The 24,785-nt window shown below is 32.0% G+C and overlaps 1 protein-coding gene across 1 annotated transcript in view; it reads right to left on the bottom strand.

The window, feature by feature from the left end:
- Positions 1-20,948, bottom strand: part of LOC129972481 (pancreatic triacylglycerol lipase-like) — a 48,847-nt gene extending 27,899 nt beyond the window's left edge. Inside the window, exons 1-2 of the mRNA XM_056086627.1 lie at positions 20,810-20,948; positions 740-975 (exon numbers count right to left, since the gene is read on the bottom strand). Coding sequence (XP_055942602.1) covers positions 740-975; positions 20,810-20,897 — 324 coding nt within the window. The 5' untranslated portion in view covers positions 20,898-20,948. The remainder of the gene's footprint in view (positions 1-739; positions 976-20,809) is intronic.
- Positions 20,949-24,785: the final 3,837 nt, after the last annotated feature.

Genomic DNA, 24,785 nt, shown 5'->3' with positions numbered 1-24,785 from the left:
TTCTGCTACATGCCGTCCGCCAATATCTCGGTTATATAATTACTAACTTCTCATCTTCCACTGAATTCTAAGTGGTCGTCTGCGAGACGGCTACGATATGCTGTCTTAACTCTCCAGCTGCCTATCCCGCGATTTTCGTGGTTTGGCAATCAGACCATTTTTTTTTTTTTTTTTTTTTTTTGCAACCCGCGTTTTTCGCAGTTTAGAGTATTTATTTTTACGATTACAGATTTTTATTATATTATTATCGTGTAACATATTGTATTAGTTCACTTTCTTTGAAAACTATTTGAACATATTTGCAAATATCGCATCTAAATACTGATTTGAAAGAATGGCGCATCCAGAGGGTTAAGTATGCGTGTCTTAGGTCTCAGTAAAAGCGATCATCCCCAAATGTCTTGGTGGTCCCCAGGTCGATTGCGATCGACCCACCCCTGTATTAGCTGCTTTTAATGGCCATATTATCTTTACCATAGACTTTAAAATGGAAATTTGTACTCCGAATATTTGAAGCACGTTCCCCGCATAGATTTTACAAATAAGCTACCACACAATTTCTCTACACAGCGCACTGCAACGGAATTCCATCCTGGAGAATGATCTTGACCGAAAATAACAATTGCAACTGTAATCGCACCCTTATTATTAACCGAATTTATTTATTCTATCACTGAATGAAAAGCCAGATGCGGGTCACGATACGAGAGCCTTTTCATAGCAACTGCGGCTTTCTCACCTGCATCCAGTCGCTCAGTTGGAGGTTGTCAACGAATCCGTGGATGATGATCTTGGTGGGAAAAGCCGGATCGTAGTCGGATTTGACTAGGAGTTCGTGGTCGTCCGGTCTCAGTGGGTGAGGCTTGTCCGGGTGGATCCGGGAGAAGAGCAGAAAGTGTGTGAAATTTTTACCTGCACCAACGCACTGGAACCGAGACGGCAAAGTGGACAGGAGGTCCCCCATCAAGGCAGAACCTGGAAATATGTCATTTTAAGATATGTGGTTCATAAAGGATTGTTTGTTGCACAATTCTTGTACATTATTAGTAATTAGTGCAGTTTACATGAGGAATAAGATGAATTTCAGTAACGCGCCATTAGAAGATAGAAAGCCCGAGTAGTTACGTTTTTAATAGCAATCTAATATGATGGCGCCATTAGGAAAGTGTATGCCTACAATAACAGAAAAAGTGCAAATCTACTGAAATAATAATCATTTGATGTTTAAAAATACCTTTTAGAGAAAACCAAAAACATATTATGCATAAAAATTATAATCGAAATAAAAGTCAATAAATATTTGCAATATACCAGCTGGTAGCCAGATGTTGCTAGTTAGTTATATTACATTGCTAGTTTAGTTATATTAACGTCCCGTTTTTAAAGCAACACTAGGGCAATTTTGGGATGGATCTTGCTCTTTTGAATCGCGGTCAGATGAAGAAGTCGATACCACCCCCTCTCAAAATTTTCACACCATACCAGTATGGAGACGTTTGGCCCAGACGGATTTAGCTTGCACCATATCCGCTTACACGACGGTTATTCAATGGAATCGAGCCCGAACCTGAAACCCTCCGGTTCTGAACTCGAGACCTTACCACCAGGCCACCATCGCCCATCCGGTTTTCCATTCGTCAATGAAGTTATAAATACAGACAAGATTTTTTTTCCAAATAACTATTACGGAAGGTAAATCGATCAAGATGCATAGCATAAAAAAACTCAAGACGTAATGTCAGTTTTAGTTCCTATGAATATGAAAAATGTTTAAAATATATAGCAACATTATGTGATCCAACAATAATAAACAAATGTTCAAGGAAATACTGTGAAAAAAAAGTCCATCTTTATTTGTCATAAGTCATTTAAAGAACAATCTTAGTTTTATACGAGAGCCAAGACAATATATAAAATCAAATGCTAGCTGAATTATATCGAAAGGAATTTAATGGAAAAAAAACAGGCGATTTGATGGATAAGAAGAATGTACCATGACTTGGTCAAAGCCTACCAGTACAACTGAAAGGCGCTCGCTGCAAAGCAACTTATTCAGAACTAGCGCAAATAAAGAAACCCGTTTTATCATCCACACTTTAAAGGGCAAACCAAGACTGGCAATCAATCAATGATGGCCCTCATTCCAGGGCCCTCCAGAACGAGAACTAGAAAACACTCATCTACGGGGATATCTAATACCTTGACTCGCAGTATGGCTTACCAGCAACACTTTTTTTAAAAAAATGCGCTAAGAATCCAAAAATTGACAAGAAATTAAAGAAAAATAAATTTATGTAAGTGTAAGGAATATAGAATATAAAATAAAAAGTATACGAAGTAAAAAATAATAATAATAGAGAAAAGAATATATAAAGTAACTAAATAGCTTACCTAAAAGAAGTCCAGAAAATGAAACAAAATCTCACAATGTAAACTTAAAACTTCTTTGCAAAAAAGGCAAAAATTCAGTTGCATACAAGAATATATTTTAAAGGTTTTGTTTAATTATACATTAATTATTACAAATACAAAAATTTCAGATAGTCCATATCTAATAAAAATAGTGATGCAATATGAGCATTTTTTTTTTTTTTTTGTAATGTGAAGATATAATATTTTATGTCTCATTTTATGTTTTCTTTTAAAATTACTTTTTATTCATTTGAGACATTTTGAATAAAAAGGCTTTTTTATATAAAAAAATTAAACTAGAAAAATAAGCATAAAAACCGATTTGTCTGTATTTGATTTATTTGCAAATCAGTAGAAACTCAAATTTATATGAGAAGCTTTTGTAATTATGTAATCTTTTTTCAATTCAATTTATCTGAAATGGCAAGACAAATAGAAACAGTAATCCCGTAACGCCAGGAAATAGTTACAGACACTTTAAAAAAACAATTGCAGATTCAGAATTTTCAAATAAATATTTCAACTACCCTTTCAAAATTAAGAAATGCAAAATAATTTCGAATTAGAAACTCGCGAAATATTGTGTAACTTCCTACGGTATGCCCTCTGTTTAACATTCATATCACTATTTCTTTCTAAAGCACTATTTCAGCATCTTACTTGCCAAAACTATCTGAAAATAAATCATCAATAATACAGAAGTAATTTATTTTCATCGTTAATGCAAGGATCTATAAATTGTTTTAAAAAAAAGTTGCTCGCTTTGATTTCAATATCCACGTCGTAAAAAGTCTCGACTCAAAAGTTAAACTCTTGTTTGGGTTTCTCCGAGAATCCGCAACGGGGTCATGCGAAAATTAGGATCATAAATCCGCGGGTGCCCACTTCGAAAATAATGTCAGGTGAACCCTCCACCATCGCACAGCTCTCCGCCCTCTAGCATAACTAAACACTTCAAACACGGTTAGACTGCTAGCCTATTTTAATCAATTTCCTGCGCAAAAAAACTAGCATAAATCATCGTTTATTTTCAGCATATTTCCATATGTGCTTAAACGGGATCTCGTATATTCGGTTGAATACGTAGTTATAATCCGCGTTGTACCGAAAGCAGTGAGGTTTAGTTTAGTTATATTAACGTCCCGTTTGAAGCAACACTAGGGCTATTTTGGGACGAACCTCGTCATTTTGAACCGCTGTCAGATGACGAGGACGACACCTGAGCTGGCACCCCCCTCTCCACACCAGCGGGAGGACGTTTGGTCATGACGGATTTAACATGCAGCTGACCCCCTTACACGACGGTTCTTCGGTGGAATCAGGTCTCGAACTTGAAACCCTCCGGTTCCGAAGCCGAGACCTTACCACCAGGCCACCGCGGCTCCCGAAAGCAGTGAAACTGCTCAGAATGATCGGCTGTCTGGTTGCAGCTTGATTTTGAGATGGTGGTTCCATCATGTGTGTGTGGTGCTAATGTAATTTATTGCGTTGGTATGAAAATTTCGAAAACAACATATCAGTCAGCTATCGCCCGCGCTTCCAGCCACAGTTCAAAATGCCAGTGTCATTCCTCAATAGAACTCTCAGGATTTCAAAACCGACTATTAAAAATAATTAATAGAAATTGTCAATAAAAAAGTATGGAGATATTACTTTGAAAGTAATGGTTTTTGTTAAAAGGTTTTTTTTTTTTTTTTTAAAGATTGAATATATTTATCTTTTCAATCTCTTTACTTCTTTAATATTTTTAAAATTCAAAACTCACAATTTATAAACTCTTAAAATATTATTTTTAATATTTTTGAATTGATTATATATAACATGATTTTAAAATATTTTTATGGTTTACAATTTTCAGTCTTTATTTTTAAAGAATTTGGTGCATATTTTGTAATGTACTCTGTTATTGGAATTTTCACTATAGTATCCCTTTCCCATTCAAATAAATACATCCATAAAATTCTTTCAAAATTTCGAATATATAAAGGCACTCAACCATAACACTAAATGACTAACCGCTTTTGAGACATTCTTAATAAAGACTTTAGAGTGCATGCATGCATCTAAAGAAAAGAAAAAAAAAAAAAAAACTAAAAGGCAAAGTTGTATTGAGACCAATGAAGACTTTTTTAAGAAATGAAACATGAATGTATGATACACATTTCGATTTATATGAAAAATACATCATTATTCCATCAATGTTTTTAAGAGTATTTACATGTTTTAAAAATGGCGCATGCTTCTTGCATGATTGTGAAGTTTCATAATTTATGCTTTTGCATTCCGACGTCTTCTCGGGCAATGTAACATTTCGAATTTTTTCTTGATTTTGAGAGGTCCAGGAAATGCTTGCGGGATCTTAAGTTTATAATCTTCTACTGCCGGATAGAAAGGTTTTATTTTCTCGTGTACAAAAAATGAATCAAAAAATTCATTTATTAAAAAAATCATATTCGAATTTATTTTATTTAACCCTTTTCACACGGATGGTGCCTCTCACTCACCATTCAAGACCATTCAAATTAAAAATGAATCAAAAAAAGTTTTCTTTTCTCTAAATAACTTCGGAGCATATGTACAAAACCCATTTTTTGCACTTTAAAGCTCAAAAAATAAGCTTTTCAGTGACAAAATTTATTCCCATACAATTTGATATATATCGGGAAAAGGCAAGCATAGTTTACAACAATATATTTCATGATTGTGGTGACATTATTTTGGTGGCGGCATTCTTGTGCGTTACGGTTATAGGGATTTTTACTATTATTATTATTATTATTTTTTTTTTTTTTGCGAGTGCACATTACTGTTGCTGAATAATGAATTTTAATAAACAGAAAAATATTTTCAAGTTTTGAATCTCCTTTTTCTTTCCCTGGATGCTTTAGAGAACAATGGCCAATGAACTTTTGGATAAAATGTTCCAAATGGATTTCTGTACCATCCTACAAAAATATTCTTTATATGCAAGATATCGATAAGATGCGGCAGTTTTCACTTTCTACGATGCTTATCGTCGACCTCGGGTGTTATCCGAGATGTAAACTGTCACCATGATTTGTGTCATGCTCTTTAAAATATACATACATTTTACTTTATCTCGAAGGCGGAAATAGCGAATGAAATTTCTTGTATTCATGTAATACAAAGACTGAGTGTTGCAACCGACTAAAGATGAAACCTCGTTATTTCATTAAATCTTTTTCTTTTTATATCCTCGAGTCCAAAGAAACATTTTCAGAAATCTCTTTGGAGATGTGTGAACTCAGAAGCAGAATAGGTGAAAGAAATGAAATTCAGGCGTTATCGTAACATTCCTCTTTGGTATGTGTTCAATTTTCATTGTCATATGTATAAAAGAATAAGTCCAAATGCGCATTTGATTCTCTTCATCCTATTTGGACACCGCGAGAACTCCATTTGTCCAAATATGAGGAAGTGGAGAGGAGAACATCCCATTTCACCACTTTTGACAGTCATTTCACTGCGATTCCAAAGACAATTCTGGTTGGGTTCTCTTCACCGTAGATAACAATAAAATTTTCTATCGTGGGTGTGAAAGTCTTGGCATACTATTAACCTTCTGACTGCGTCATTCTTTAAAATCACTATTTAGATGTGAAGTCTGCAAATAATACTTTTCAAAGAAAGTGAACTGATACTATATGTTACGCGATAATAATATAATATAAATCTGTAATCGTAAAAATAAACACTCTAAACTGCAAAAAACGCGGGATGCACCAGAAAATGGACTAAATACCAACCCGCGGAAATCGCGGGATACGTAGCTGGAGGGTAAAATAAAAAACGCTGGTTAAGCTCAATTTTTCTTAATTAGATCGTTACATAGTTTAATGTTATCAGTTTTGAAATGAAGATTTGACTCATTTTTCATTATTAGCCTACATTAAAGATGGACATTTATTAAATTTCTTACTCCCCTTTGTAAGAAAACGCTTGAGAGATATTTCTCCCATGGTATGAATGTCACATTCTTTTGTCTGGAATAGAGATATCCAGATTGATTTAAAACGACAGCTACCCTGCCAGGACCGACTTGAAATCCGTTGAAAACCATAACCTTTGTTACCTGCGATTGAATTGCAAAATGGCTCATTCTTTGGTGATGATAGTACTTTCTTGAAGTGTTTGCGGATATTAAGAAGTATTATACTTGATACTTTTTTCCATTGGAATCTCATAAGATAGAGACGAAATACATCTCTCTCATTTTGAAATCACTGTGCTTCTCGTAAGGAGAAAAAATACGTTATGTCAGTTCTCCTTCTCTGGGATGGGCAGCTAGATGCGAAATGACCTGCGCTGTGGCACACCATCACCTTACGACTAGGGCGGGGCGGGAATTCATTTTTTCTTCCTTTAAAATACAGAAAATGGGATCTATTGACAATATATGGTGACTTTTAAGATGCTTATTTTTTTCTAATTAGAAATTAAGTATTTTCATGTCATATAATTGATTCTTAGGTTATCAAAATGTGCTACTAGTATATTACCTCATAAAATTCGTATTTTGTGAATCAACAAAACTCATTTTTTGATACTTTTTTTCGATCGCGTTTTATCGAAAAATGTTAGATACAATCAAGTGAAGTGATTTAAAAATAAAAGAAAAAAAAACAATACATTTTCATAGAGAAGAAATAGTGCCAGTTCATAATGAATCAAGTAAACTACGAAACATTCAGTTTTATAACAAGGGGTCTTCAATACAATCGCGTTCATTTTAAATCAAATAACAATGTTCTTATCCCAAGCGGGGGGAAATTTTGATAGATAACTATTATTTAAAAAGTTTCATTATTTTTTTTATGAAACTTCACGGTGCAACTTTAATCAAAGATTTCCATACAGATATTATAATCGGTTTGCTAAGCAGAGAATCAGAAAGCCATTTTAGCTATATTTAACTATTTGTACTCGGAAAAGTAATTCTATGCATACTTACTCACCTAATACAAATACTTTTTTATTGCTCCGAAAAATATATTTATATTATGTATATATAATTGCTTTAAGTTGAATTCTCCCGTTTAATCAATTTGAATCTTCTTACTACTCTGCAGATATCTTTAACAATCAAAAGTGAAAAATAAACAAATAAAACTTTAAAATGATGCACCGTCTTGAATGGTGAGTGAGAGGCACCATCCGTATGAAAAGGGTTAAATAAAATAAATTCGAATGTGATTTTTTTTAAAAGAATACTAAATGTGTGATTGATAAATATATTTTATTGAAACACTTTTTTAAAATCCTTTTTGGAGCGTTCGTTTATTTTCTGATGTTTATTAAAACTGAGAGATTGCAATATCTGACAAACCACTTTGTCCTTGTCTTCCTTTGCAAAACATCTGGCGTTTGAGGGATTTTTCTTCACTTTAAATGCGCATTTTCTATTTCAAATATTAGCCAGGTTTCGAAAGCAGACTTCTCCAAATTATATAATCACCCCATATCGATACTACATCGCTTTCAGTGAATGCGTTCTTTTTTTCCTCCCTATCTATCAACTGCATCTTTCACGAAAGAAATTCACTTATCTCGAAATCTTGCTTCAGCGATATTCATTTTCAATTGGATGCAATAAACCTTTAAATTTTCGTTTCTTTATCTTTCTACAAGATAGGCGATTAGATGAGCGTTCGTCTTTGAAAACGTGCAAGGGTTGGAAAGTGAACAATGATCGTGATAAGAATGGCACTTGAACCTGCATTCCTGTCTCCGTATTTCCAATCTTGGTATCGTCCGAAGTTTGATCATCACCCAATGCTTCATACTCAACGATATATTCAGATACATTAAGCTTACAGACACGACGGATTTATGGTGAAATGGGGTCTCCAATCCACCGCCCTCTAACCTAGAAGTGGAGACACAGTTATGATGCCATAGTCCCTAATCATTCCACAATAAGAGATTGTTACTCTTTAAAACGTTTTCTTCTCTGACAGAACAATTTTCAGTTTAAAATATTGAAAATAGGATGAATTATTCAGGATTATGTACAAAGGAATATTTCTTAGCAAAATCGACGAGCTTATGGTAGGTCGCAGACAGCAGAACTTCAAAAAGTTAATATTTCCCAGAGATATCATCTTTTAAAATTATCGACTTAAAAAAAATGTATTACCAAAAACAATTATATGAAATTCCGGCTTTCTTTTTTGCATAGGGTATTTTTTTTATTATTATTATTCTGTCAGTGATATTTCTCTACTTGGAAAAGCCTTTTTTAATACGATAATGGATACTTCTTTGGCCACTAAAAAAATGCATGGGAAAAAAAATTACTTAACCTAAAATATCAGCTTTCTCAATTGTTATCTGAATTTTTTAAACTTAGAGTTGTCTCATTTCAGTCTGATTTTAATGTTATTCAGGAATAAAATAAAATGTATTTTCAATTAAATCAGATATATTTAAAATAAATATTATTCACAATTTTAAAAAATGCTTAATTTTTTACTGAAAATATAAGTTTACTTTAAAAGACAGAAATTACAAATTAAAATCACAGTTAATAATTTTTAATTGAAATAAAAGATCAATTAATATTCGAACATATACAATGGCAATGTCGTGTTGTTTCGGAGTTCCGAAGTATGACAAGCGGTCACGAGTACCTCCACATCATAATTTGGAATAGTTATTATAATTTGCACGTTTAGGTAAAGATTAAAATGAATTCAAAATAGTTTAAACGAGCGCATAATGCTCTAATGTCATGAACATTGGTAGAATTATTAGATTGAAACTGTTATGATATAATTATTAATATAAAATTATATTTTGATTATTTATGGGAGAAGTAGAACTTTAATGGAATTACGTAGCTCGTGCCTTTTACTATGGAAACTGAATTAACTATTTTGATTAACTATTTCCGGAAAAATCCAGAAATTTCACTCGTGTAGCTCGGCCTTAGGAAGCTACGATCAGCTAAACAGGAAAAAATTTGAGATATTTTAATCTACCAGATAAGCAACGGAGTTAGTGAATTCTCAGTCTTTATACGGAACGGGAAATTTATGTAGGAGTTCTCGATAGCAGCCCTAGGTCTTTTCCTAGAGCTGGGCACAGCCGGATCCTATGCTGGAACATTTGAAGTAACTTTCACGAATCTGGAGTGATTTTTCGAAGAACTTAATAGTATACATGTTTAGTAAATAGATTTCATTGACTCACTTATTACTTTCTTCGTTTTCTTCAGTAGAATGCAGTCCGCCTTCAACAAGCCCCAAGCAATGAGACAGAAGATAACCTTTGCCAGGCGCGCCATAGCTGAACACTAGAGTATGCGGGCAGCGACAGATCACTTTCTTTTTTTACCCACCAACACACCCCAAATCATTTGACCCACTTCTCTCTCCCACCCCCTGCCACCATGCACTTTCTCTTCCCGCGCGCAATTTAGCACCTGCCTCGTTAAAGTTCTGTTGTTGTTCAGCTGAACATGACAATAAACGAGGGCATTGTATCGCATCCGATTTCCATTTTTGTTAGATATTCATAGTAGCCTCTGCAGGCTATTTATAGTGACAATATCCACGTCATTCCGACAGTCACTCGGGAAAATGAGATTAAATTAAAGATGAATGTTTACATGTATTTGTACAAATCTCCGATTCCCGATCTTGATAAAGTATGGCCCATTCTCACCAAGACAGGAGAAGTGTCTGTCCATTTTAAGTGCTTCTCCAAAAGTTAAATTAAATACAAATGAGTTAAATCGTAAGCAAATTTTTGATTTTTTTTTTCAGTTATATCTTATCTCCCACAAATATTTTTTTCTTGAAACTCGAAAAATTTCCCTTTTTAATGATACTAATTTCTTTTCATAATTTTTTTCCTTCCGATTTTCTCCAATAAACTTTTTATTTGATACGTAATCTGCAAAAATATTTTTATTTTGTGATGAAAATGAAATGAAATTCAGATTCATTTCACTGTCTCGTCAAACCTTTTATAACTTTTAACCTTTTTTAACTTTAGATTTTAAAAAATTGCTTTTTTGTTGAGCATTAAATCGAAGTAAGGTTTCCACTTTTGCTTTTATGTCATAGTATATACATTTTAAATTTGTTCGCAATAAACTGATCAAAATTGACTGATTTGTTTGTAATAGACTGATCCTATAACAAGATAAACTTCAAATATATCAATTCCATATTAACAATTTACCAGCCTAGAAAACCAATATTTCGGACGAATAAGTTGGCCGCCAAAGCTACTAATAATAGATAAAAACTCATAAGGGAATATTGGTGTTTGTTCAAGAGACTTAAAAATTAAATTGAGAAGTCAAAAATTCTCCAAAACAAAGAACTGTATTTTTCACACCTAAAATTATTTCCAATCGAGCTTTAAGCGTTGCTGGAAAGTAAAAGCAAGAAACTCTTGTAGCTTCATTTTACACTTAATATTTTTTTTTTTTTTTAAATCAGTGACGGAACAGAAATAAACATCACCCTCCAAATTATGTTTGAATTTAAAGGGCGAAATAAACCTCAATGTTTTTAAAAGAGTCGTGTACTGAGCAATTGTATTTTACAGCATCCTTTTGCCCCTCCCCTTTCGCTACTTCATTCCCAAAATTCACATATTAACGTATTACGTACGGGTCACGAGATATCTCGTTTTCTTGTTTTTTCGGCTAAATCGATGCGTAATCAACCAGAGACAAGTATTTAACACATTAAGGACCGCAATGAAATCTGTAAAACATACGCCTGGGACAGCACGTTTTAAGGAAAACTTGCAAGTTCTAATATCATCATAACTTTGTTATTTATGAAGCAATAACAGAGGGACACGCAACACGAGAAAACAAGTCTTAAAACAAGATACTGCTGCAAATCGCACCGTATACCATTTCACAAGAGAATAGGCTTTACCAAATATCACACTCTAAAGCATTATTCAAGTCTGAAATAAAATGTAAAAAATCTTATATAATAAATACATGTATAAAATATATAGTAATATTTAAGAATATTTTACTCAAATATAATATCAAATGGAAATTTTTAAAAATGTGCATATATGCATCCTATTGCTTGCCAAGCAGGCTTCTAGAGCGTCAAAAATGTGCGGGCTCTGGTAGCGTGATGAGCGCAAAGAGCGCCTTACGCAATGTGTTAATCAAAACTAGCTTTAAATTTTTTCCTGTATGTAATCTTTATAGGCATCAGATTAGTTGTAATTCTTCGCTCATTCTAAAAATTTTGTTACGATCTCAAAATTCAAATGCAAGTAAAAAAATGGATAACTCAAAGAAAATTATTTTTAATTACTCTGCTTGAAACATTTGAGATAAAAATTTAAAAAAATTAAGAAAATCATTTTCAATATTGAGAAATGTACAAGATGGCAATGTGCACTTCGCACGACTCCAATAATGATTATCTCGATGCTACTTCAGGGATTAAACTGTAGAAACCTCATAAATATGCACATACATAAAGACATAAGCATATTTAATTCACTCTTTATAATGTATACATTTTTTTACACCGAAATTACTCGAATAGATATAATTTTCATATAAAACACATTGATTTTATTTAAACTCGGCAATTAAAAGGAAAAATGGAGAGCTTTTAGCAGGTAATAGTTTTAAATTTCATTTCGAGGAAATCATTTTCTTACTAATATGTTTCAAAAATATTCTTCAAGATTCAACTAAACTTTCAGTTTTAATCAGGTTGGTGAATATTTTTTTATGGTTTTTAAAAAAATATTTTTCAAGTCTTCTTACTCTTTTTAAAGAATTCTTTCTCTTAGCCTTCTTTAAATTGTTTTGAGAGGGATTTTTTTTTCAGCATAGAAAGAATAAAATTCTTTACGAATTGGTTGTGCTCGCGTCTTTCTGTCTCGATCTTAAATGCTTTCGGTAAAGGGAGCCATTCTACCAGAACTCAATGTTTGGAAGCTTAATTTATGTATTACCTCATTTTTATGCAGCTTCACTCTTGAAGCAAGAAGAACAACCAAATCTGCTTCATAAATATGTGGTCTATTGTCTAATGCATCTGAAACTAAAAATTGCATACTTATTTGGGGCCCCGAAAATTATTGGGGATCTTCATAGACCTTATGGGGTCTTTATTATCTTCCATTTTCACAAGGCAAAATAGTTTTAAAAAATCTTGTTGAAATATTTCCCTAAAATCTGGTAAATATCTAATTCAATTGATTTTATTTTCAGTTACCTTTAATATACGGTTCATTTTATTTATTTTTCAGATTTGAGGTGGCAAAGATATTTTTTATAATTGATAGTGAGTGGAAAAACCCTACTGTAATGTAATGAATCGCAATTTTCGGGACGAATTTCAATTAAGGTCCATCAGTATAAGATTGGAACCAACGCAGCAAAAGTCACCGTAGTTCTGATGTACTTCCCTATGCAAATACCTTCGGTTCATGCGAGTGATCTTCCGTCAGACGAATCCAATCGCATTCATTCTTTTCGGACGACAGATAATGTCATTAAAACGGAAGGCATTATCTTGCCTCAGATGAAGACCAAAGGGCAGAAATGATTGGCGAAAAGCGGCCATCAAGGAATCCGGCGATAAATGCGTTGGGGTCAGTGGCTGGAACGAGAGGACTTTTCGGGGAATTACATCGCGTCTATCGTTACTTGTAATAAACACGTAATATCAGGAGATTCCATTAAACACTCGAGATTCTTTAACACGATTAAATAATATCAGACTTACAATGAATATGCAAAGATCGAGGCTGGTACTGCCGCCGTTATTTCATAGATCTAGAATTTGGATTTTAAAAGATGTAGTAGAAAATTTCTCCAGAGCAGTATGAATCAAACCTCTCAATTTATATTTGAATGGATTAAATTTAATTTAAAAGAGAAGCCCATTTTTAGTCGGGTCACTTTAGCATATTACTTGATTCCATTTATCATTGTATTCTGCGTGTATCAATGTTCATAGTATGCAATTTCCGGAAAGAGTGTCAATCCAAAAACCAAGAAAATGTTACAAATACTTTTGTTTGATTTTCACATTTCCCTCTCCGCTTTTTTGAGTTTTATGTTACTTTTTAAAAATTTACTCTGAGCCAATGTTTTGCTTTGTAAAAATATTCTATTTTAATTGTACTTGAAAGCACTGTTTTAGTATTTTGTTAACCGACCCTTGTTTCTTTATTTCTTTCAATCTAGTTGACATCAAATTGATTAATTGCTTGCATATAATGACAAAAATATTTCTCCGTGTTTCAATTACTTTTTTTGTCCAGGATATTTTTACTTGTTGCAAACGTTGCTGCATATTATCCCATAAATATTCTAAAGACTTAAATCGGATTGGCAATTTAATGTCCATAGGACCATGATAGAGAACCCTTAACCTACAAATATAGGGCATATGCTTCAGATCGTTGTCTCAGCAAATTTTAAAATTGGCCAAAATTCCCTTTTAGCACAGTTTTTAGAATTTTGTCTTTTCTTTCTTTTAAGAGTGTTTAAGTAACCATATTTGTTGACATTTACGTTAATTAATTCAAAGATTCCTACTTCAAAACTACACATGCAGCCTCAGAAAAATTGGCCACCACCGCCATGTCTTACTATAGAACGAAGATTATAAGCTCAGTATTAAACCTATCTCCATATCTTTTGCTTTCAATTGTGGACTTTCAGAAGTCTTAGTTTTAAAAAAACTAGCTAATCTTAATTCCTTCTAGCTCATTTTAGTCGAACCGTTTTTTTCTAGCGACGCGAGCATTAATGATTCCTCAATATGTTTCTTACAGTTTGAGGAATAGATGCTTTAATGAAATGCTTTTTAGGTTTAATTTAATTTAATATCACTTACCTTTGGGTGATAGTGTTTAACAAATACATCTGCATACGAAGTATGAAAATTGCTTTACGTCCTTCCCACGCTGTATTTTCTACAGTTTTCCTGTATTTAGAAAATATACTGAGTATTGTAGACTTGCTTATTTTTAATATCGCTTTTTTTTCGAAACGATTTTTTTTTTCACTTTTATGCTGATCTACAATGATCATTTTTCATTGCAATGTTTCACATCACAAAACATTTTCCGTTTTCCATTGGTAATATTGATTAATCAAAGATTATCGTACCTAAAAGCAAATAATCATTTCATTTCTTTTGATTCAAGTCCGAAAGACTTAAATTTTTCTCACTGCTCTAATATATTTTGTCTTTATCATATTGGAAACGAAAGGTGTAAAAGTTGTGACATTGTTGATCCATTTAGCTCTTTTATCTACAATTATGTCTAATAATACGTTTCATAAAATATTATAAAAAATTATAGTTATTTCCAAAAGTCACTGAAATAATCGACTAGCTTTTATAAAGTATCTGAATATTATTTAGGTAATATTATCAAGCGATAATTTAACTAACAATTATAAACTAATAGCTACTTTTTAACTGTCATAGCATTTCGCACTCGGATAAGTAATTAGATTCATAGTTCATTGTATGCAAAAGCTCATTTTATTGCTTGTAGTAATAAAATAATTTTCGGTTTCTTATTATTCTACAGATAATTATTTTCATAATTATGGAAATGAAGAAACGTGTGAAGAAGAAGTCAAATAAAAAGAAGATTGTGAAGGTCGAAACTTCTATAAATCATTACCGAAGAAATACTTTAGATAAAATCAATGGAAGGCCTCAGATGGGTGGCCGGACTCCAGGATCAGCACTGTATTTTAAAAAATTCCGTAGTTGAGACACCCTTACCAGCCCTTTCTAAATCCTTAGAATCATGTGATGGTTGGATTTAAAAGCTATTTGTTGTTTCTTTATTTGAAATTACAACATAATGAGTCAAAAATTTTCTTGAAATAGGATTTTGAATTTTTTTTAAATTAATAAAATAATTTTTAAATGAATTTTAAAATAATTCATAGTAACATCTGACACGAAAACATTTTAAACACTATTGCTTTTATATTTGAAACAATCTTTTTTCCCCAAACAATATAGGAGTAATGTAGCAATATTGTTATTCAAGACGCTATATTAGCTTGTCAGAAAGCGCTAATATAACTTTGCATAAAACTGACAATTCGATTCGCTAGAAAAACATTTGAATTTATTCGCAAGTGTTATGTACAAATAATATTAAAATACCAAATATAGAAATGAATTTTACATAAATATTCGCTATTTCGGAACGAAAATTTATTTAGGGCCAAGGATTTTGCAGGTCAAAAAAGTGCAGTGTCATTACATATTTCTTTAGCTCACAAATTCTGTCTTTCATATTTTAAAATGCACCTAAACAAAATTCAGAATTATGATTTCTCTATAGAAACAGAGCTCCTTGTACCGAGAAACTTTTAACAAAAGAATTCCCGAGAGAAGATTTCGGGAATGAAAACCAGGTGGCTATGTTGCGGGCTTCCATGGTTTTGAGCACAATGTCCAAGACCGTGCAGCCACTTACGTGGTTATAAGTAAACCATGCTAAAAGAATATTTAATCCCCAGTTTTCCACTCGATACAAGATGCGTTCTGTTCTTTTTCTGTAAGAATCTGAATTCTCGGGAGGGAGAAAGTGTCAAAGTCCATAAGTGAATCACACACCAGGTAAAGCATCGCGCATGCTGACACAACATGGCATGTTATGCTTTGGAGTGTTATGAAAAAAAAGAAAGTAGTGCATGTATTTGAGTATCTTCAATTCGACCGAGTAAATTTAAAGTTTGATATTGATTTACATTTTTGGTTACAAGACACATACCAAATTTCATTTATCTAACTGGCTAGGTCTTTGAACTATCGTGTGCATATACAAGCGAATATATAGACCAATTCAAAATGCTATATAGCTTAAACGATAAAATATATTAAAGATCATCTACTTAATTTTTCATGCTTTTGAAGATTCACCGTGTTTATAAGCAAACGGACTAAAAACAGATCGACAGATTTCAATTAAAATTTGATAGAAATCTATAAATTTGGTGTACCACCTACCATATTTCATAGTTTTAGCTTATTATGTTTCAGATATTTTGCTTATTCACTTGCAATGTAATCCATAGGTCCAATCCCAAAAATGTGTCTTTTAGACTCATAAGGGCCGAAATCTCGAAGTCAACTTTATTTTAAATATATATTTACATTATGTTTTATACTTAGCATACGAGAAAGTAAAAGCGACCAACAAAAATCAGTTTTTTAAAATTATTTTCTAAAAAATTTACTTTCTGTATTTTTACTTAATAAAAAAAGTTATTAAAATGAATAACGACCATTTAATGCCGTAATTCCTTTGAAAATTATAAATTACCGTGTTGTGTAGGCTTGTTCTATTATTAATCTTAGTAGTAAAGATACCTCGGATTAACCGGAATAATTTAATGTGATTAACGTCCCATTTCAAAATTTCACTGGAAGATTAATTTTGGGGCAGGATCATCTTTTAAACTTTGATCAGAATACGTGAAAAGCACTTATGTAGATGTTTCATTCTCCAAACTTCTACGGCACAACAATATCATGATCCTTGGCTCGACGACATCTGATTAAACCAATACCAAACCCTTACGCTCAAAGTTCTTTGTTGGAATCGAATCTCGAATCTTTCAGTATCCATTTCCGAAAAACACTCCTTCCAGACAACTGCAATCGATTAAAATTAGAACAATCCGTGCTTTTGCATCGTTCCCTAGATAATATCTAGAGCATCCAGAGAAAATCTTTCTCTTGTTTATTTCAAGCATCAAATTGTGTCTTCTCTTAACACAGATTTTTATGCAAATGCTTTGTTTTATTTTCTTTATGAAAATTTTAATTTTGAATGAATTTGAATGTTTACTCGGATTTCCACAAGCTGAATAGCAATATTCTCAACGAATTAAAGCAATTTTAAAAATTAATATTTTGGCATTGCATCCTGTATCATTAAGTTAAATTCCAAAACCTTAGCGCGGAAGCTGTTCTGTATTGAATTTGCATGTTTCTGTCTTTCAATTAAATGTTATCATTTTATAGCATATATTTTTGACTAACAATTTTCTGAGGCAAATAAATACTTGCCAAAATCCTCACATAATTGCATATGAAGCTTTTTTTTTATTGCACTCATTTCGAAATTGTTTGAATTCTTGATGGCCATCTACGAATTACGAATATTCCATAGATATTCCGTTACCGGTAGATGGAGTGCTCAATTGGCAATTAGAGTTTAACTCAACTGCTTTATTTCGAAATTTAAATTGAATTTAGAAATATTTGGATTCGAATGTTTCGATTTTGCTGGTACGCATTCAGCGCAATATTTTAATTACGATTCGGTACTAACGATTCAAATAAAATTGCCACGAACTCGTAGATCTCAGAATTCCAAGGTCTATTTTTCGACCAAATGTCAAAAAGTTAAGCAATGAATTGAATCCACAACTGATGATGCATAGAATCATTCTAAAGATTTTAAGAGCTTCTCCTTATCAGCCGACTGCAGATTTTCTACTTATTAGAGCGTCGTTGAATCACGTAAAAGAGGCATTTGTATCTAGTGCATAGCAAAGAAGAAAATTTCGCGTAAAATTATTGCTCAATTTGCAGGAAAGTTGAAGGATTTATTTGGTAATAAATTGTAACTTTGATACCTATTAAAACTGCATGTAGTCAAAGTATCTAAACGCTATATTAAAAATAAAAAATTTTAGAATGCGACGCAAAATAGGCGTTTCTATTAATGTGAAACTGTGAATGAAAAGACAGAACTGACTTAGTGATTTATCTTTTTAAATGAATTGCTACTTCTTTTTAAATTTGAATTTAAATATAAAAGATTCTGTACAAATCAATCACACCTTTTCAGTTTAAAACTAATAAAACTATATAACGAATACGTCACCGTATGAGTTTCTGTTCGAGTTCGCCATGTATGCACAATCTGTCCAAAAAGTATCGGGACACACCAAAAGTTCACAGATTTTTTTCAGAATATTTCACTTAAATATACATATGAAACCAAAACAAAGAAATAAATATAATTTTGATATATACAAATCATAATAATTCAAACAAAACTCATTTATTAATGCAATTATGGTTATAATTGAAAATAAAGGAAATCAAGTAAAAAAACGTGCTCGAAAACGCATTGGGACACTTCCCAATAAATAAAGAAAACAATGCAAACTTAAAAGTTAATATCTTGAAGGGCCGCATTTGCTTCTTATGAACTCTTGTATATTTGGCATGGATTGGACCAATTGTTTGCAAAATGATCCATCGAGTTTTGGCCCTCACTTCGACCAAATGTTTTCTTAAATCCTGCTTGTTAGAAATTTGATGTTCATATAGTTTTTGCTGCAAATTATCCCACGCATGCTCAGTTTGATTAAGGTCAGGATTTTGTTCAGCAGCCTTAATAGCAATAGGATAGTGGTAGAGGATCCATTACTTGCAAATATCAGTGATAGGTCCTCTATGTTTCGGGTCATTATCTTGTTACAATTTAAAATGTCTTGCGATTCCCAGCTTGCTCACCCTTTTTTTTTAAGTTTCACTTGAGAATGAAAAGATAGACATGTTTATACATTGTACAACCAATAAATACAAGTTCCCGACACCACTGCTTGCCATACAACCCCAGACTATTGACACCTCCCTATTTGACAGTAAGTTGTAAATTTTTGGCATGCATAGCTGTATTTGATTTCAGCCAAATGTTTTGCTTACCATCCGATCCGAAATTGTTATATTAACTTTCATCAACAAAAGTGACATTTTCCCAAAACTCTTTTGGCTGCTTTACAAACATTTTAGTAAATGCCAGCCTAGCTTGTCGATTTGCTTTGCTGATGTAGGGCTTCCTTTGAGGTACTTTGCAGTGATATTTATGTTTTCTCAAAACACTGGCAGTTTCAGGATTTCCAGATTTTCCAAACTTACTTTTATATTGCAGAGTCAATATTACTGCTCTAATTTTCGGATTAAAGTGAACTTATTTCACAATTCACCTCTTTTCACGTGCATTAAATGCCCTCGGACGCCCTGATTTTTGCTTGTTTTGAACACGATTTGTTTTCTTGAACTTGTGAATAATGTTAAAAACAGTAGACTAACTCACTTTCAAAATATGTCCTATAAAGCGAACTGATTTTCCATTTTTTCTAATGACTTATTACAAGATTTCGCTCATCAATCGATATATCTTTGTTTCTCACCATTTTTTCTACAACTAATCTTATCTAATGAAAATTTTATACTTAAAATTATAGCCTAAAAATATTATAGTAAATTTAATTTTATTGAAGTGCTATATATTTGTTGAATTTCTCATTTCAAAAATGTCCCAGTACTTTTTCAACTCCTATTCGCCTTTGAATTATCTTTAAAAAGCTAGATCAAATTATAATTCTGAAATACCAATAAAATTTTCCTTACAAATGAAAAATACCCAATAAAATTTTCATTCGAATTTCCTGTACACCAAATATTTGTTTAAAAATATTTAATTAAAATTTGTTAAAATATTTACATTTAAAAATATTTGTTCATTCATGTTTATTTTAATGTGATAAATAGTTTTATAAATAACTTTGTAGTTATTCAAACTTTGTGTCCCAATACTTTTTTGAGTGACTGTATGTGACCACAGGAATGGAAAAAATAAAAAGTAATTTAACTAGCAAATATGCATAAGATTATTGTATGAACGAAGATTAAAATGTTTATTACATATAATCAAATTTTTATAATTATCGAAATAATATTTAAAAAATTTAGAACCGACATTTGATTACAGTTTAATTATCGCAATTATTTTATGGAACAACATAGTAATAATGTGTTTAGTCAATAACTATCCATTTCTAAATTATGCTTTGCATCTGAATATTACAAATAATAATGAACTCTCAATAATTTCAATTACATTATTGAAATGTCTCTTAACAATCTGAACAGAATATCGATAATTTTTACCGTATAGGTAGAAACTAAGTAAATGGATATTCAAAGAATCTTCCAGTTACCAATTATCTAAAAATAGTTACCAATAGTCAATTGTATTTGTAATATTGTTAATACCAATACTATTTCTATAATATTATTGTGGAATTGCCTTTAAATATTAATTTAATAAGAAAAACGGCAGTTATTTCAATCCTATAGTGAAATTGCGTTTTCTAATAAATAGCTGTTAAAATTATCACATAGAATTTTGGCTCCATATTGGAAGCAGTTGGTAGGTACCAAAACTATTTAAGTTAGCCTTTTTAACGCAATTGAAACAACGCTTGTATTGAGCATTTACTTTTGAAATGAAGTTCTAAATTTATAAATGGGCATTAAAATATAATTTTTAAAATGCCCGGTTACAATTTAAGATTTCTTACCGAATATCTGCCTCAAGAATGTTTGATATGCAGAAGCATTGGCGAAGAAAAGCAGAAGAAGCGTCGATATCAGGCCGGACCACATCATATGCGTTGAAATATCTTCTCAATGAACAGAGATCTCAGATTAAAAAGTTTTTAGCAGATATCTGAAAGATTTAATTTCCGGAGCCAAGGAGGTTGCCAGTACCACCGTTTCATCGCAAGGTTGGCGAGAATGGTCATTTCCCGTTGCATGCGATTCTGAAGAGGATTGCCGGCTTTTCTTTTTTGTTTTAAACGTTGAAATATATACTTTTAATTGTTTAAAGATAATCTGATTGTCAATTAATCACCCATGTTTTACACTTAAAAGCTATTCCATATTCATTAAAAAGTGCATTACGATGCAAAATAAATCCAAATACTTTCAAATGTTTATTTTTGCGTTTTGGTGAAGTAAAACTAAGAATCCGAAGGTACTCATTGAAAGCGCTTTTCGAATGCATTTATTAGAAAGGAATTTTAATGAAAATTTAAAAGAAATTTTCTTTTAAAAAATAGACAGAATCGTCTATCATAATTTCAAGTAGTAGCAGTTTTCTGCTGGCAATTAGAGCTTTAATGAGCTACAAATAACCAGAAATGCATTTATTTATTAATAAGTTGATAATGGATCAAATCATTGAATGCACATCAAAAGAGTTTATATACGTTTGGAACTTATAGTGGCTCTTGTTGTACGAAAAAAAAATGTGTGATAGCACAATATAGCGTGTATTTGGTTTCCAGATGACATGCGCAGTTAGTTTGCCATCACATGTTGTTGATGATTTCATCATTCTTGCTTTACATGTTGATAATGATTCACCATTCCTCATGAATGAGTGACAATCATGTGTAACTACCATTTTTGATTGGAAATGTTTCAAGAGAATATTTTCCGTGATTTAGTTATGAAATAATATATTGTTATCCATAGAATTAAAATTTATTTTTAAAGCTTTTTTGAGAATCTTTACCTGATGTATTTTAATTAACGTCAGTTTATTATGTTAGAGCTTTACGAGACACTCTGACGAATTTAAATAGGCAGCCACTATTAACGTGTTTCAGATAACACCACATCTTGTTCAAAAACATCTAAAGCTGGTCGGAATTCTTGATGATTGTATCAAACAGCTGTCATCTAAGACAGGTATAGCATCTAAGAAAATGATGCCAGAAACTACTTTCACTATTGAACAGGCACCACGAGCGGTATTGTCGTTTCAAATTGTTAGCAGTTCGAAGAATGAGATCCTCTTTTCATAAAGCGATCGGCCTTACATTCCTCCCTGAATGATTTGCTATTAGCCTCCAGTTTTGAAGTTAAAATGTATGAACTGTGTGTTAAATGTTCATCCGGAATAGGGAAAATAATTAAATTGTATTTGCCCAAAATTTTATTTACAAATTTCATCTTTCAGAATCAGTTTTTGTTTATATAGTATAACACAGGCAGGATTCCACGCCTCTAAATAAAATATACAGATACTTTATTGATACAACAGTAATGTGCCGATTTTTACCCTCTACCACATTCAATCCTCCATCTGTTAATCGTCGGGATTTTAAACCCGATTCGGCTGTATGACGTCAGACTGAAACTTCTTCCTGTTGATATGTTGTGAAAGTTCGGAAAATAAATACAGCTTTTCTCAAAATAACTTTGTTTTTGCCGGATTTTGATAAAATTTACTACACTGCTTTCCAAAACAAGAAATTCAAAGTCCAGAGTAAATTAAAATTACTTATTTAAAAATTAGCCATCTTTCATAGCACGACTTTTACATTACTTAAAATTCAAAAAAAAAATTAAAAAATATTTTTATGATGTAAATTTAATCTGCACCATCATTTTTAAAATCTTGTCGCTTTTTTATTTATAACATTATTTTTTTGTTATAAATTTCGTTTTTCGTTCGTTCCGTTTCGTTTTTCATATTTTGTCGTTGTATCATAAAAATCCAACTTCATAGTTTTGTAGTGATGTCCATCGAGAGTTCATTCTACATATTATTCATGATGAGTAACACTTTATTTTTCATAAGGACTCTTTTCGTAGATGATCGTTTGATGCAATTTATTATTTAATTTGATTCAATTTATTATTCTTGCGGTCATTTATTTTTTGCCATCGATATTTCAGCATTAAATATTTATGGCATTTTTTTTTCATTCTAAAGTTTTTTTCATTTATATTTTTAACGGGCATTAAAATCTTAATCCCTTTATGACACTCGACTCCAGTCTTTTTTTAAATACGTTACCATTCTTTTAATAAGATTATCTTTTTCCATTATTGAAATTATGATTAGCAAAGTTTGTTTCCTTTAATACATTAACTTTAAAAGATATTTTCATTCCCAGCAGTTTGATGTTACTTACTATTCAAAATATGTATTTCAATTCATCTCAATGAATGAAATGATTTTGATTTCATCTGATAACTTCTAGAGAATACTTAAGATTGCGGTAAGGTTATCAAATTGAATTATTTACAAATTATACTCGCCAAAGGAAAAAATGTCTCTCGCCAAAATTCCTCTCACAGCGGATGGTGGATGTTTGGTAAGCCATTTAGTGATGGACCAACATTTCTTCAATGAAATGACATGATAATATCTTAATATTCAGTCTAATAAAGTTTTATAAAATGCATTTATGAATCATAATATCCAATACAAAAATGCCTTACTTCAAAAATAGGAATGCAAAAAAGTAATAATTCGTTTTCATATGAATTCAATTTTCATTAAATTCATATTTTTTTAGTCTTACTAAATAACAAAATTGAAATATTCCATGAATTGAAATTTATATATTCCATGTTAAAGCTAATTTATCTCATATTAAAGTCAAAGAAGTATATATTCTAAGTGAACAGAAAGTATTAGTGAGTGACTAATAAGATGCATTGCATTCATAGTTACAAAATAGATGCTTGTATCTTAACAGAAAAATATTAGTTAGTCAAATCTCCGGTCACTGAATGACGCACAGATTGCTAAGATGCGTTTTTGCCAAATTCCAAAAACATGGAAAACATACCACAAAATGTTGTGAATTTTCGACATTTCATTTATAATGGCATAAATAACGTTTACGTGAGACATTGGATTAAAATGGCTCCAAAAAAATGCTGAAGTTACTGGAGTGACAGAACAACAGAGCCATTCCCGATTCTATATGCCAACAAACAATGGCTATCGACTCACCAAGAAAACGAAGAAATGAGTCGTAGTGAACCCTTTCTTGACAGTAGTCTGCTCTGTCGTTGTCATCATTCCAAAAAGTGTGCGTGTTGCCAGCAGGTTAAAGAGTCGCTACTTCAAGTTTGAATACCGATCTCACTATATGATTTTTGTCCAGTAGTGAGAAATGTGTTCACCGTTGTATGTGTTTATTTTAAGGAGTAAAACAAATGCAGAAAGGGACAAACTGTTACTTGTGTTTATTTTATGGAATAAAATAAACGATAGCCATATTATGTATGATGTGCATTCATGCAAACAAACAAAATCCCACACTATCGAGCTGTGGGCGATCAAGTAATATCGTCCTGATGCCGACTAGAGGCGGCGCTCGTACATACAGGTCATCAAGTGGCCGCCGTATATATTCGGCGCTCGTACATACGGAAAAGCAAACGGATGCATCTACATCCGATGATCCGAAGAAAACGATCACTATTCGAGGCGTTGTCATTGTAGTGGTGCCCGATAACAAAGATTCAGTTAAAATGGACAGGATTGCAAGATTTCTTGAGACATTCAGTTATTTGTGGAAGCTTCTAAAATACTCTTATTAAACTAATATTGAATTTTAAAAGAGGGCTGCATTCTCGTCACCCGTTCGTAGCCTCAGTTAGTGAATGAAGCCAGGCAAGTCATTTCAAAGCAAGAATGATGCAAAATGCGCTGTTAGTAATGAGTACTCCCCGCACTGGTTCGTA

The sequence above is a fragment of the Argiope bruennichi genome, chromosome 6, assembly GCF_947563725.1.
Source record: "Argiope bruennichi chromosome 6, qqArgBrue1.1, whole genome shotgun sequence".
Classification (NCBI taxonomy): Eukaryota; Metazoa; Arthropoda; class Arachnida; order Araneae; family Araneidae; genus Argiope; species Argiope bruennichi.
Note: the sequence above shows the minus strand (reverse complement) of the source record. Positions and strands in the feature narration are given on the sequence as shown.